General features: G+C 47.3%; 1 protein-coding gene and 1 long non-coding RNA gene across 3 annotated transcripts in view; one reads left to right on the top strand and one right to left on the bottom strand.

Annotated features, from left to right (window-relative positions):
- Nucleotides 1-13,854, bottom strand: part of Fbxo36 (F-box protein 36) — a 67,268-nt gene that overhangs the window by 8,950 nt on the left and 44,464 nt on the right. Inside the window, exon 3 of the mRNA XM_010608117.3 lies at nt 5,873-6,045. Coding sequence (XP_010606419.1) covers nt 5,873-6,045 — 173 coding nt within the window. The remainder of the gene's footprint in view (nt 1-5,872; nt 6,046-13,854) is intronic.
- LOC104850994 overlaps nt 10,664-13,854 on the top strand; it is a 23,396-nt gene continuing 20,205 nt past the window's right edge. The window contains exons 1-2 of one of the 2 annotated variants that reach the window (XR_777111.2): nt 10,664-10,734; nt 10,835-10,982. This is a non-coding gene — a long non-coding RNA (uncharacterized LOC104850994). Of the gene's footprint in view, nt 10,745-10,834; nt 10,983-13,854 lie in introns of both variants that reach the window. The other variant, XR_777112.2, reaches the window with a different exon arrangement.

Raw genomic sequence — 13,854 nt, 5'->3', positions numbered from 1 at the left:
AAAATGAAAGGGCTGAGTATAGACATGGCTGACTGCAAAGTCCCTGAGTGGGCCTTGTTTCAATTACAATTCTAACCCTCCTTTCAGAGAGTTCTAGAATGTCCCACCCCTACAAATCAGAGATCAGAGCAGACTGAAGAGAACCGGACCAGCCCATGCTGTCATGGGGCACAGGACGGCCTCGAGGGCCTATCCCAGACGTTCCTCTGAGGGGAAAGAGAGCATGACCTCCGGTAGCAGAGCCCCAGTGTGGGAACCGAGTCAGAGCCCTTGATGGGAGCCCCTACAGGAAGCTTCATTGGCCTAGGCTCTGGGATGGAAGCCTGAGCCTTTGCTGACCCCACACCTACCCTCACCGAGGCTGAGCTCTGCCTGCTGCTGCCCCGGACGGTCCTGCTGTCTTTCCCAGTTGCCATCTCTGCCCCTCCTTCCAAGCTGCAACTGCTCCTGAGTGCTGGGGATTCAACCCCCGCTTCAGCCACCGAGGCACAGCTGCCTATGCTGATGGCTACACCACCACCCCATGCCATGGGCCATCGCATCAGCCTGCCTGGCCCACACCCGGCCCCTCACAACCTATGCACCCCCAACCCCAACAGCCATGCATTCCACTGATGCCAGCCCTCGCCTGGCTGGCTGTCCTGCTGTTCCCATGTATACTGACTTCTTCCTGTTGTTTTGATTTCCTTACACTGCTACGCTCTTTTCAATGGAAAGTAGCCAGCATTTTTTACTTTATACTTCATCGAGCCTAGAAATGCTCTAATAAAAACAGAAATCAATAGTGTAATAAAGCATCATCACTTAAGAGCCTGTCTGCATAAACATCAGTGCTACCGTCATTACTTTTGCATAAGGAAGGTTACGGATAAAGAGTGACACTAATATTTACTCCCTAAAACTTAAGTTCCTGTGCCTTCAAGTCCTTCCAAGTTTACTTTCTGTATAACAAAGGAAACTCTTAGGAAATGTACCCCAATTTAAGACTCCCAATTCCTGGGGTTCTTTTGCTTGGCACTTGGCCAGGCTGCACAAGGCGGAGTACCCATCCTGTGCCGGCAGCTGCTTCAAGACACAGCACAGGAACTGTGTGCTTAGCTCCCCCTGGTGGTGGTGCATGAAATTAACTAACGGATTGAAAGGAACGCTAGGTCTTCTAAATAAAACCACTCCTTTCCACAAATGGGGAAGTCAAAGCTCAAAGAGGACACAGGTGCTCACCAGGCCTGTGGCGGGGAGGAGCTAAAAACCTCACTCTAGGTTCCAGACGACGTAACTGCACCACACTCTTCTGCAGTGGAGACAGGAAAATCCTAACCAGCGAGTCCCAGCTTTTTAGCGTCTATTGGGCCTTTCTTCCTTGGCGGAAGGAGAGGATGTCCAGGGCATGAAGCCAGGGCCTCCCACGTGCTCGCATGAGGTCTACCACTAACTGCATTTCCTGAGACGTTTATGTGTGTCATTTCGATACCAACAGGTCAGATTCCTGGGCCAAAGCTGCTGAACTGGGCTGTCAAACACAACCCTACAAGCACACGTGTAGGTCCACAGCAGCCCTCCCAAGCCCAGTGCTGTGGGGTGGCGGCTGTGCGCCTCGCCTGCCTGGTCAGACTTGGGGGGTCACAGTTGAATGGAGTTTGTAGACACAGGGAACACCTGCCTCTCCACAGCCAAACAGTGACAGGGGAGAACTCCTTCTTCAGCAGCCCCAGCAGGACGACCACTATTATATCCCAGCCACGACCGACCTCTTCCTGCCTGGGACTCAGTCTTCTCACCTGGCCGCTCTGGAGGGTTCTGCTGTCATCTGAGGGCAGCCGGCAGGCCCCTCAAGCAGGTGCCCACGTGGCTGCACACCTTGCTGAACCGAACCTGCCTCAGGCCATAGCGGAGCCTCAGTCCCAGAGGTGGAGAACTGAGTCTTCCGGGCAGGCACACTTGTAGCAAGGCACGGGGCTGGCCTTTTAGATTGCACTCTCGGGCAATGCCTCTTTGTTTCCATTGAAAAATACAGCCACAGACCCAGCCAGATAGTCCACTGGAACCATCATGGGGCTTGGTCCACACAGACTCGGTGCCAGGGCAGGCTGCTGGGTGATGCTGGCTCCTAGCATTGAGGGGGACAAGCAGACATTTCCACCCCTGCTGTGGACAGGGCTGAGGCCCCGCCCTCTCCAGAGACCCAGACTCTACCACAGAGTCAGGTGTGGCCTTGGGTACCTTTCTGGGCTCACGTTATCTCACGTACCTGTGGACAGGACATCGCTGGAAGGAACACATAGCACTTGTCATATGGTCCCCACTACAGAACAAGGAATGGAAGCAGTGGCTTCTTCCAACCTAACCACTGTAACACAAACCATTCTTTTAGAAAATATAAACAAAGCTGAAGTAGCCCCTCCTTCACCAGGTTAGGCACCGGATAAGTTGGGCACACAAGGGTAAGGGACGTGATCCTTGCCATTGAGCTTGGTGGGGGTAAAAGTTAAGAAAAGGCATGACATACTCATGCAAATGCCACTGAGAGGCATTTTGGAGGTTGGGGTGGAAGGACAGGATACTACTAGAAAAGGAACAATGTGGCCCGTGGTTTAGCTCAGTGGTTCTGCTGCCTGCCTCACAAATGTAAGGTCCCAAGTTCAATCCCCAGGATCAAAAAAGAAAAAAAAAAAGAAAGAAAGAAAGAAAAGGAACAATGTAAGTGCCAGGGAAGTGGTTGAATACCCCCCGAGATTCATGTGTGGGAGTTTAATCCCCACTGCAAGGTATTAAAAAAGGTGGAAACTTAATCCTACTGCAGTGTCTCCAGGTAGGGCCTTTGGGATGCAGTTAGCAGTGGAGAAGGCCATCAGGGTGGAACCCCCAGGAGTGAATACCGGTGTGGCTGATAAGGGAAGAGAAAGCAGAGGACACAGGCACACGTGCTCCTTGTCCCTTATCATGGGACAGCCTTAGAAGTCGTCCACAGGTGCAGGCCCTTCAATCTCCAGCATTACGAGCTTAATAAACCCGTTCGTTTTTGCTTTGGGACCATCTATGTTACACAGGCCGGCCTCAAACTTGTGATCCACCTGCTTCTGCCTCTCCCACCCTCCCTCTCTCTCCCTCTCTCTCTCACCTCAGCCTCCCGAGTAGCTGGGATTGCAGCTGTGCACCCCTGCATAGGGCACACCCGTTTTTTCTTTACCCAGCCTCAGGTCTAATTACAGCAATGAAACACAGGCTGATGCACTAAGTGAAGGACTCGGACTGCCACCACGCTAGGCTGACCAGACTCAAAGCCTCTTCCACCCGCTGTTTTTACCCCTGCTAACGATGTACAATCACAGGTTCATGAGGCCCAGGAACCACACCTACCCGTAACAACCATCATTCAGCCCTGCCCCTGACAGGCAGCCACCACTCCCTGTGCTGTGCATTCTTATGCCCTGTATGCGAGTTGCCGGTCTGGTCTAAACCAGGCCGGTCCTTCTCAGGTTCATGCTGAAATAAACCTGGCCTGTTGAGCTTATACCTTTGTTGTTGTTGTTGTTTTCCTCCTTTTTTCCTTAGCAAAGGCAAAGAGGCCCAAAAGAATCAGGACATAAAGAATGACAAGGAATTTCCAGGAGGCAAGGCCTGGGCCCTGGGCTTGCAGATGTGGTTAAAAGGGCTGAATCTCATCTTTAAAATGGCCACTGGGCCAGGTGTGGTGACGCATGCCTATAATCCCAGCATCCTGGAGGATGAGGCAGAAGGATCACTGCAAATTTGAGCTCAGCCTGAGCTATGTAGTGAGTTCAAGGCCAGCATGAACTACATGGTGAGACTCTCTCAAAAAAAGGCCACTGAGGGGCACGATCAGTGTCCACTGTAGAAAGGCCACTCTGACCTTGCATGGATGAGCGGCCATTGAAACAGTGAAGGGCCAGCCAGGAGGAGAAAAGTCACCCAGAGTCTCCGAGGCAGAGACGGGTCAGGAAGTGGAAGGCCCGGAGAAATCTATTAGGTGTGACAGTGTGAGGTCACTGTGGGTCCGGCCGGGGATGGTGGGGAGACAGAGCAGGTGTAAGCTGACAACAGACCGACAGCTCTCAGGATTTCAGATGTCACAGGACCACTGAATGTTTTAAAAATCAAAGCACAACAAAAACTACAAACCAGAATAAGGCTGCTGACTTTTTAGTTTCGCCGAGTAAGGGCAGCTTTTAGAAATGGTCACGTATGGTTCCCACCACTTAATAAAAGAAGGGACACCTTCACCCCCCCACGAGCAGAAGCAGCCCACGTCCTGCAGAGACAGTCACTTCCGTGAAGTAGCTGTGAGGAAGCTCTTCACACTGTCCTTACTGCTCTCAACTCGCCATGGATTATGAAGTCACAGACCGATGATGCTGCTTGGCTGAGTGCGAAATGCTGTGTAAACCAAGTTTAGAGGAGAGACTGGGTAAGAACAGAGTTGAGGGGTTTTTGCCAAGGCTGGAGGTGTGGGTCAGTGGTAGGTGTGTTTGGCACGGGTGGGTCCTGGGTTCCAGTTCAGCACTGACAACAACAACAAAAAGTCTTCTGACATTTGAGTCTGATTGGAGAAAAATTAATGTACAGAGAGAAAGAGAGTTAAAATGTTGGCTTCCCGGTGTCGTAGCGCACACCTCTAATCTCAGCACTTGGGAGGCTGAGGCAGGAGGATTGCTGTGAGTTCAAGGCCAGCCTGGGCTACATAGTGAGAACTTGTCTCAAAAGAAAAAAAAAAAATAGAAAAAAGAAAAATCTGAACTAAATGCAATGTAGTAACCTAGATTGGATCCTGAAGCAGCAAACAAAAAGATACCATAGAAAAACTGATAGAATCCATGTAATACCTGTACTTTACTTAGTAGTGTTGTACCAATATTAACTGTTCAGCTATGATCCACGTACCGTGCTATTATGAGATGCTAACTTTGGGGGATTCAGGTGAAGGGTAGGCAAACTCCATTCTCCCTTTGTAAAACTCTCATAAGTCTTAAGCTATAAATAGAAGGTTTAAAATAAGCTCAGCATATATGGGAGGGAAAGGAGGGAAAGCCTAGTGCTGACCCCAAGTAGGAGTCTGGCTCTCCCTTCCTGAGATCAGAGGAAAGAGTAACCCACAGACACAACGATTTGATAAAAAGCCAGGCATAGTGGGCAGTACCGTGTAACCCCAGCACTCAGGAGGCTGAGGCGGGACTGTGGTGAGTTCAAGGCCAGCCTGGGCTATGTAGTGAGTTCAAGGGGAGTCTGAATAACATAGCAAGATCCTGTCTCTAAAGACCCCAAAATACAACAAAACAAAAACAAACAAAAAATCTGTAGTATAAAAAATGAACCATTTAAAAAAATTAAGATAAAGGGCTGGGGATTTAGCTCAGTGGTGCCACCACCTGCCGTGTAAGTACAAGGTCCAGAGTAATTTATAAATGAAGGGGCACAGCAGGTAAATGGAGCTCAGATAAAACTTTAGCTTGACAACAAAAATAAATGACTAACTTCACCTGAGCCAGGACCCCCCCCCATTCTAATAATTTCTATTCTGTGAGGACGTTGAGGGCTAAAACCAGCAACCTAGAGAAGCTTCCAGCACAGGAGGGTAAATTACGGAGGATTATCCAAGACTGCACTAAAATAATGGGATGTCTCACTCTGTCACTCCTGCACCAAGGACGGTGCCTACAGAAAGTCAGCATTCAACCAATGACCCTTGAAACAAATGCAAAAAACAGGCGGGGAGTCCAGTTCAGGGGCAGAGCACTTGTCTAGCATGTGTGAGGCCCTGGTTTGATCCCCAGCTCTGCAAGAAGGAAAGAAAAGCAAATTTTGTTTTAAAGAACATCTATGGAAAATTTTATTATCAACACAAAATGGCTGTTACCTTTGCAAATCTGCTTGAAGTTTGAGAAAGCCTGGTGACATCTTCAAGATCCAGGTAAGAAATGATACTCAGGAGCAGACTGTCCAAGAGCCGCTCCAGGAAGTCAAATTCGCCTTTGCACAAATTGAAGACGTAGTCTAGTGTTCTTTTACCAAATATTAAGGCAACCTGAACTGTAAGTCAAAAAAACCAACACAGTTATCATATGCGGTCCTCTAAAAACTGTCAAGTAAAAAGTAACAGATAGAAAATTTAGGGCATTTGTCCCAGCATAGTGGTAGGTTATGGTCAGTGAGTTCTACTCCACTGAGCTGCCTATGAGACCAAGGACATGACAAATATGTATTTTATATTATATATACAGGGTCTCACTATGTAATCCAGGCTGGCCTCAAACTCATGACGATCCTCCTGCCTCAGCCTCCCGAGTGCTGGGATGGCAGGCTCATGGCCTGAATCTTGAGGCAAGTGCTGCCACTTTTCACCCAATCACCAGTGACTCACGAGACAACGTGTGAGGCAAGGAGATGGCTTTGTTGGCAAGCTGGTCAATCATGTGATGAGGACTCACGTCACAAAGCCCACCCCCCTCCCAGGGCCCACTACAGATTTTTATTTGTTTGTTTTTGGTTTTTGGTTTTTTGAGACAGGGTCTCACTATGTAGTTGAGACTGAGCTGGAACTCACTGTGTAACCCAGGCTGGTCTGAAACTCACAGTGATCCTCCTGCCTCAGCCTCCTGAGTGCTGGGATTACAGGTGTGTGCTACCATGCCCGGTATGGATTACTTTTGAAATTAAAAAAAAAAAAAAAGCCATGTTTGCTGAAACAGGATCTCACTATGCTGATCCTCCTGCCTCAGCCTCCCGAGTTCTGGGATTACAGGCCTGCACCACCACGGCCAGCCACTACAGATTTTTAAAAACCTCCTTTTCCAGGGTCGAGGCCATCCTCACGTGTAGAGGTGGCTCAGCCTCACCACCCTCGCGTGTCTACACATGCAGGTTGAGAAGGCAGAGATTTTGGCATTGAAAAGAGGGGTAACCAGGGTTACCACTGGTCACAGCAGCAGCAGCAATGGAGGATAGAAACTAAAACAAGGGTCAGTGTAGGTCCTGTCAATAGGTGGCCTTACTTCAATAGGTGCCTTACTTACGTGCGCCAAGTGTGAAGGCAAGATGTGACCCTACCTACAAAAGCAAGGGTAGTTATAGTCTTCTGTCTACATAGCAAAAGCCAGCTGCGAGTCCTTGCCTAATGCTGATAGCAGAGCGAAGCACAACTGCAAGGGGTTAGAAGTATTTCCCCTCTGTCGCACACCTGCTAATCTGTCCCACCGCGTATTCCTAGAACAGACGCATCAACTCCACCTGGCTACTTCTGGCTGGATGCGGGAGGGCAGAGGGTGAAGGGACGACGTGTGGAACAGATGAACTTGATGAATAAAAAATACTCTAGCTCTCCTCTGTTCTCTGATTAGGAAGTGGTTTTCCTTTCTTGTTCCGGATTCCTTCTCCCATTACCTAATATGCCAGCTTTATGTGAGGGGCTTCAGCCACCAAGGGCTTCCCCTGATCCATTCAAACGGGGTTCAGTGATGGACCATGATTGAGGGTGGCCGGCCGAAGGGTAAAATATTCCCACGTCCAAGCTGATCTAGAGTCCCGTGTATGGGCCACTGAGTCTCTTCACCACGAGAGGTGTTTTTGTAAAAAGGCTTCTCTTAACCAGGTGTGGTAGTACAGGGCTGTAATCCCGGCATTCTGGGAGGCTGGGGCAGGAGGATCTCAAGTTTCAGCCTAGCCTTTGCAACTTACTGAATTATCAAAACTCTGTCTCAAAAATAAAAAATACAAGGCCAGGTATTTAATCCAGTGCCCTGGGTTCAATCTGTAGCATGTATCATTGTGCATGTCTTGTTTTGGCAGCAATACCTTCAATTCAGTCACCTTCCTGTAAGGGGACACTGCCACGACCACGCCAGTAGAGTCTGCGTGACAATGCCGGTCACCTGGCAGAAACCAGACCAGAGGTATCGTCCCCACGGGGTTAAGCCTCCTGGAGGTCCTTAGCACACACCGCATGCAAAGTCAGCCGTGAAGAGAATAGCTGGCCTCTCTGCCTGCAGTTTGGGAACATTGGGTTCATCTATAATTCTGTTCTATTTTGTCTTTATTACTATTTGTTCATTATCTGTAGAATTGTATTCTGGGCCCAAGAAAGGTTAGGAACAATTAGATGTTCCTAGAGATGTGGAGATATTGAGGCACAAGAGGATGGGCGGCCAAAGTGCTGACCCTGAGCCCCGGACTGTGAAGTCCTGAAGGTGAACCTGAAGGTGACATGCTAAAGCCAGTCCTTTGTCTTACAAACTTCCCCCCTTCTGACTGCGTATAGGTGTGGTCTTACCTTGACTCAATGGTCTTAGCTTTTGTGATGGTATATAGGTGTGGTCTTACCTTGACCTTGTGGTCTTAATTTTTACAGTACTATTGTCTATCTTATGCCTGCCTGTGACTGGAATCACTCTTGTGATGTGCCCTTGAAACTAGTATATAAACACCTGGAGTTAGAAATAAAATTGCAGCAGCATTGGCAAACTTCACCTCGGTGTTGAGTGCTTTTGTCTGACTGTCATCGCCGAACCTGCTCCCACCTTTCAGAGAACCTGTATCTCCTCGTGAAATCCCGTGTATGCTGCCCTACGGTCGGTAGCAGGACACCCAGTCCAGGCAGCCCTGAGGTGCTGGGCCAATAGCAGTAACTCATGCAACCAACAAGATGTCTCGAGGGATGGTGACATTGGTTCTGGGTTTTCCTCTGGATTTTCCTGGTGGAGGTGACCTCTCGCATCACTGGGATCCTTTCAAACAGTGAGGAGAGGGTCCCAGCACAGCTGCAGGTCTGCACAGTCTTGGTTCTGACCATCAAAGAGTCCCCCAGAAGCATCCTTTACCCTCCACCTCAGAAGAAAGCAATGCATGCTGGGAACTGAACCAGAGGGAAGGTGTCCTGTTGGGTCTGTAAGGGGAGACCCATCTTGCAGCCCAGGCTCACAGAGATGGGCCTAGGTTTTGTTCTGGTGACTGGCGTTGCCAACTGAGGCAAGGACAGCCTTCCCTTGCTATGTTCAAAATGCCAAATAGGAGACCCATTTGCTTCTTCCTTCCTTGATGTCATGAGCATAAAACTTCCCTTTCTACTTCCTTATGAAGGTACATAAACGCTCTTACATAAGGAATCTCAATCTCATCTACCTTCTCAGCCTTTGACAAACATGTTCCAAGGGGAAACAGCACAAGTGCCCATCAACTGGAGACTGGATAAAGAAGATGTGGTTTTTTAAAATAAAATGGAGTACTACTAGGCCATAAAGAATGAGAAACTAAAAAAAAAAAAAAAAGAATGAGAAACTAGAGACATTTATAGTTAAAGGGTTGAGGCCATATGCTTAAGTGAAATAAATAGGACACGTGTAAATACCAAATAGTAAACAAGAATTGAAATTAATAATTGATAATGTGAAATAGGAAGAAAAGGTCCAAAGGGGTAGGGGAAAGGAAAGAAGGGAAAGGAAAAAATGCAAACAAAGTCTTTGTAAATAGGGAGGGGTGAAGGGGATGAAGGGAGACCAGGGAAATGTGGAAAAAATAAGAACCAAGACACATCATGTAAAGGTACAAGATCCCAATGATAAAAGTAAATGAATCATATACCTAAAATGTACCAATAAAAGAATTTAAGGGAAAAAATTTATATTACCCTGATCAACGATCACTTAGAGAATCTTACATGCATGCTGCCTTTTTGTTTTTCAGTAAAATCACTTGAATATACCTTTTATTCCTTTGTTTTGTAATTAGGTCTTCTTATATGAGATAAATTATATTTTATGTCAGATATTAAAGATTTTTAAAAAAATTTTTTCAACTGTAAAAAAAATGTTCCAAGTAGGAGTCAGTGTAATAATTTAAAGACCCATTCATTGGCCCTCTCTCCTCGAACTCCAATACGTACAATGGCCAACCAGTATTGTAGTGATCTACCGTTGTTGTTGTTATTTTGGTCATGGATGAAGTAAACAGTACATTTTCCTAAAATCCTTCCCAAGGGGCTATTGTCACAAACTGTACTGGTGTTACCCGTATTTTCTTCAGGAGACCGAGAGAGAAATGAGAACGAAAAGATCCCAGGCAGGAAAAATAGCATTAATTCATTAGCAACAAAAGGCCCACTTTCGGACCAAACAATCTTGGGTATGCACCCATCCAACGCAACCAGATTCAAAGGGCAGAAAATCCCACACGCAGTCGGCAGATGGAGTGCCTGCCCCTGTAGTCCCAGCTACTCAAGGGGCTGAGGCAGGAGGATTTCAGGGATTCGAGACCTCCATCTGAAAGGAAAACAAACACAACAACAAAAAAAAAACGGCAGGGTTTCAACAGCCAGGGGTATAAGATTCAAAAGGCGGAAAAGCACAGGGTGGACAGTTTTACATGGGTTTCAACACTTGCCCACAGCCCCAGGACCCTGTAACAGTGCCTGTGCCCCATAATTATGAAGCACATTAAATATATACAAAACTATCCAGACCTTCAGTCTATTGATTACGAACCTTGCGCAAGCATGAGACGGATCAGAGAACATGGACTCAGACAGCCAACCCCAAACCATCCTTCCCGTTTAAGTGCTTTCAAGCTCCCTCTCGTTGCACTAACAGAGCAGCTCTGCCCCTCTGGAGCCAGCCCCTGCGCAGGCGCAGTCCGTGCTCATGGCGCCACGCACGACGCACGCGCCGCCACACACGACGCACGACGCACGCTTAGTGAGCCGAGATGCGTTTAGCATCCAAACATGCAAAGGTGAGAGCAGGTGGGTGCGCTGGCTCGGCTGGCTGATTCTTGGACTTCTATCATTTTAAACCACAAGGATCAGCTTCCGTTGTAATCTCCTACTTGATAGGTGCACGTGGGTAACTGATGAGCGAGCAAGTGTGAAGCCAGATGTAACGCTACCAAAGCAAGCTGGGAGTTAACAATCGCTTGTCCAACTACCAAGGCGAGCTCTGAGTTGTAACCTGGTGCCAGTGGAAAGGAACGTCAAAGCACAAGTAGGTGGAATTTGACAATTTTTTTTCCTTGTTACACAATTCCTGCCCCAGATTTGAGATTAGATTTAGGGACACTAATTTAACAGTGATTTCTGCGTCCCCTGGATATGGTCAGCACCCGACTGCGGTCTAGACAGAGAGCAACGCGGCCTCTTCTCCAGGACCCGGCGGCCACTCGGACAAAAACTGCTGATCCGCGTGGTTTTTCTGCCACCTATGCCAGTCCCCGAGTTGGTTTGAAACACGTTCATGTTTTCTAATTTAATTGACTTTTGCTGTTTTATTTTTTACACGTTTTCCCCATTACAGTTCCTCTCCCTTCTTTCGTTCCTACCTTTATACAGCTGGGTAAATTGAAAGAGGCAAAAAGCAAAATAGGTGAGTACTTCATAAAAATGATTATAACTTTTCCCTAATATGTTTAGGCGGTTTTTTTGGAAATAAGAGTTCATAGTCAGGCCAAGGATTTAGCTCTGGTGCCACTGCCTGCCTCGAAAGTGCAAGATCCTGAGTTTGATTCCCCAGTACCACAGAGAGAGAGAGAGAGAGAGAGAGAGAGAGAGAGAGTTCACAGTCAACTAATATAACCGTGTACCTTGAGAAGATTTGATGGTGAAAACAAACAGGAACACACACACACACACCACCACCACCACCACCACCACCACCACCACACACACCCCCCCACAGGCCAGCTCCCTGAATAATCAAGGAGTGGAAACAGTTTTGGAAGACAGATGTTCACACTGAAACAGTGATTAAATCTGAATGGGCCGCTGTAATTCTAGCACTTGGGAGGCTGAAGGAGGAGGATAGCTGTGAGTTCAAGGCTAAATAGTTGAGTTCAAAGCTAGCCTGAACTACATAGGGAGAGACCCTGTCTCAAAAAATATCAATCAATCGATGTGAGTGGTGGCTGAAGAAATCCAACTGCCTCAGTCCTAGGCTGACCAGAGACTTACTTTAGGCCTCTTCCATCACCTTCCACATTTACACCTGCTAAAGATGTCTCGCTATGGCTTATTAACGCCCAATAACCAAAGCTTCACCCCATAATTTCCATCAAATTCTTCAGGCCTGCTCCTGGCAGACAACCACACAGCCTACAACTCTCCAGGCATTTAGAGCAGGCAGCCGCGACTCCTTTTCTCTGGACTTTGCACCTCACAGCCTCCCCTCTATGCTTAGAACCCTAGAAAAGACCTCACAGCCTGTGACCGAGCCCTTCATATAGCAGTGCCTCTCAGATTTGTTCTGGGTAAACCTGTCCTGACTGTTGAGTTCGTACCTCTGTTCTTCCTTTTTCTCCTAACAGTGACTTTTGTTTTCTTTCCTTTTTTATCTTTCCATTAAACCAGTATTACAGTGGTTTTTGTTTGTTTGTTTGTTTGTTTGAGACAGGGTCTCACTGTGTAGTTGAGACTGACCTGGATCTCACTGTGTAGCCCAGGCTGGTCTCGAACTTGCAGTGATCCTCCTGTCTTAACCTCACGAGTGCTGGGATTACAAGCGTGTGCCACCACGCCTGGCTGCAGTGTGCTTTTTTAACAATTCTGGCAGGCTGCCTTGTTTGGAAACCAGGGGGAGTGGAAGGTGATACATATTTTGAAGACTTTAAAATGCCAAGCAGACATGCTCAAAGCCTATTCAGGTGTATTTCAGAAAGTACAAAGTATTAAGGAACGTGTTAATTTTTTTAAATTTTTTTCCCCTCCCAAGTTTCAATCATTTTAGGCTATGAAATGAACTAACAATAGATATGTGTAGATGATGAGAACAAAACAAACATTGTATTAGAAGCCTAGTAAAACACAGGAGTGTGAGCCTTGAGGAGGGGTCAGCTGAGCCACTGGCCATTATCCGAGGGCTTGGGGCTTGGACTTTTAGTAGCCCCACTTCTGGAAGGCTGGGGGTGGGGTACACAGCCAACAAGGGTCACCTCATTATGCACGTTGCTTAGTTATGGTCCATACTGATATGGGAGGACAGCAAGTTCAAGGCCAGCCTGGGCATCTCAAAGAAACAGTTGCTTAATACAGACCACTTAGTTCAAGTCTTGGTCCTCAAACCCACTAGATACATGATGAAAACTGGGAAAATCGTTTCATCACTGTGGGTCTCAGTTCCTCCGCTGTCGATAATGGAAATAATAGTATGGACCTCATAGGGTCCTGAAGACCCATGGGTAAGCAAAGTCCAGAGCATACTGGAGTCATTCTGATGCAGAAAACAGCAGGCAAGAGAATAAACAATGTATCATATGGCGATGACTGTTATGAAAGATAGGATATTCCAGAGTAAGGGAGGAGGCTGTGATTTCTGTGCTCAAGGAAGCCCTCTGTAATATGGCAGTATCAGCAGAGACCTGAATGAAGAGTAAGCCATGGAGACACCCCAGGAAAATATATTCTTAACTGAGTGAACAGCAAGTGCAAAGGCCCTGAGGTGGAAGTTTGTTCTGTTTCTTGCACAAACATGAGTGATTTGTGTGAGCAACAGCAGGAAAGTCACTATACTTGGAGTAGGAGGACTGCCATGAGTTTGAGAACAGCTTGGTCTATACATTGAGTTCAAGGCCAGCCTGAACTACATAGTAAGACTCTGTCTCCAAAAACAAAAAATTTAAACATTTTATTAGTGAGTAATAATTATTAAAGGGTTTATTTGAGAAGAACCTCTTTAGAGACACACACCAAAAAGCTTAAAATGAGCTCCTGTAACAACTGGGATCTGCTTCAAGAGAGTCCAGTGGGAACCAGGCGTGGTGGCGGGAGGCTGAGGCAGAAGGGTCACTGTGAGTTCGAGACCAGCCTGGGTGACATATTGAGTTCCAGGGCAGTCTGAACTATATAGTAAAACTCTGTCTCAAAAA

The sequence above is a fragment of the Fukomys damarensis genome, unplaced genomic scaffold (assembly GCF_012274545.1).
Source record: "Fukomys damarensis isolate Sample0158 unplaced genomic scaffold, DMR_v1.0_HiC HiC_scaffold_16, whole genome shotgun sequence".
NCBI classification, from domain to species: Eukaryota; Metazoa; Chordata; class Mammalia; order Rodentia; family Bathyergidae; genus Fukomys; species Fukomys damarensis.
The sequence above is the reverse complement of the archived record's forward strand: the minus strand, read 5'-3'. Positions and strand labels throughout refer to the sequence as shown.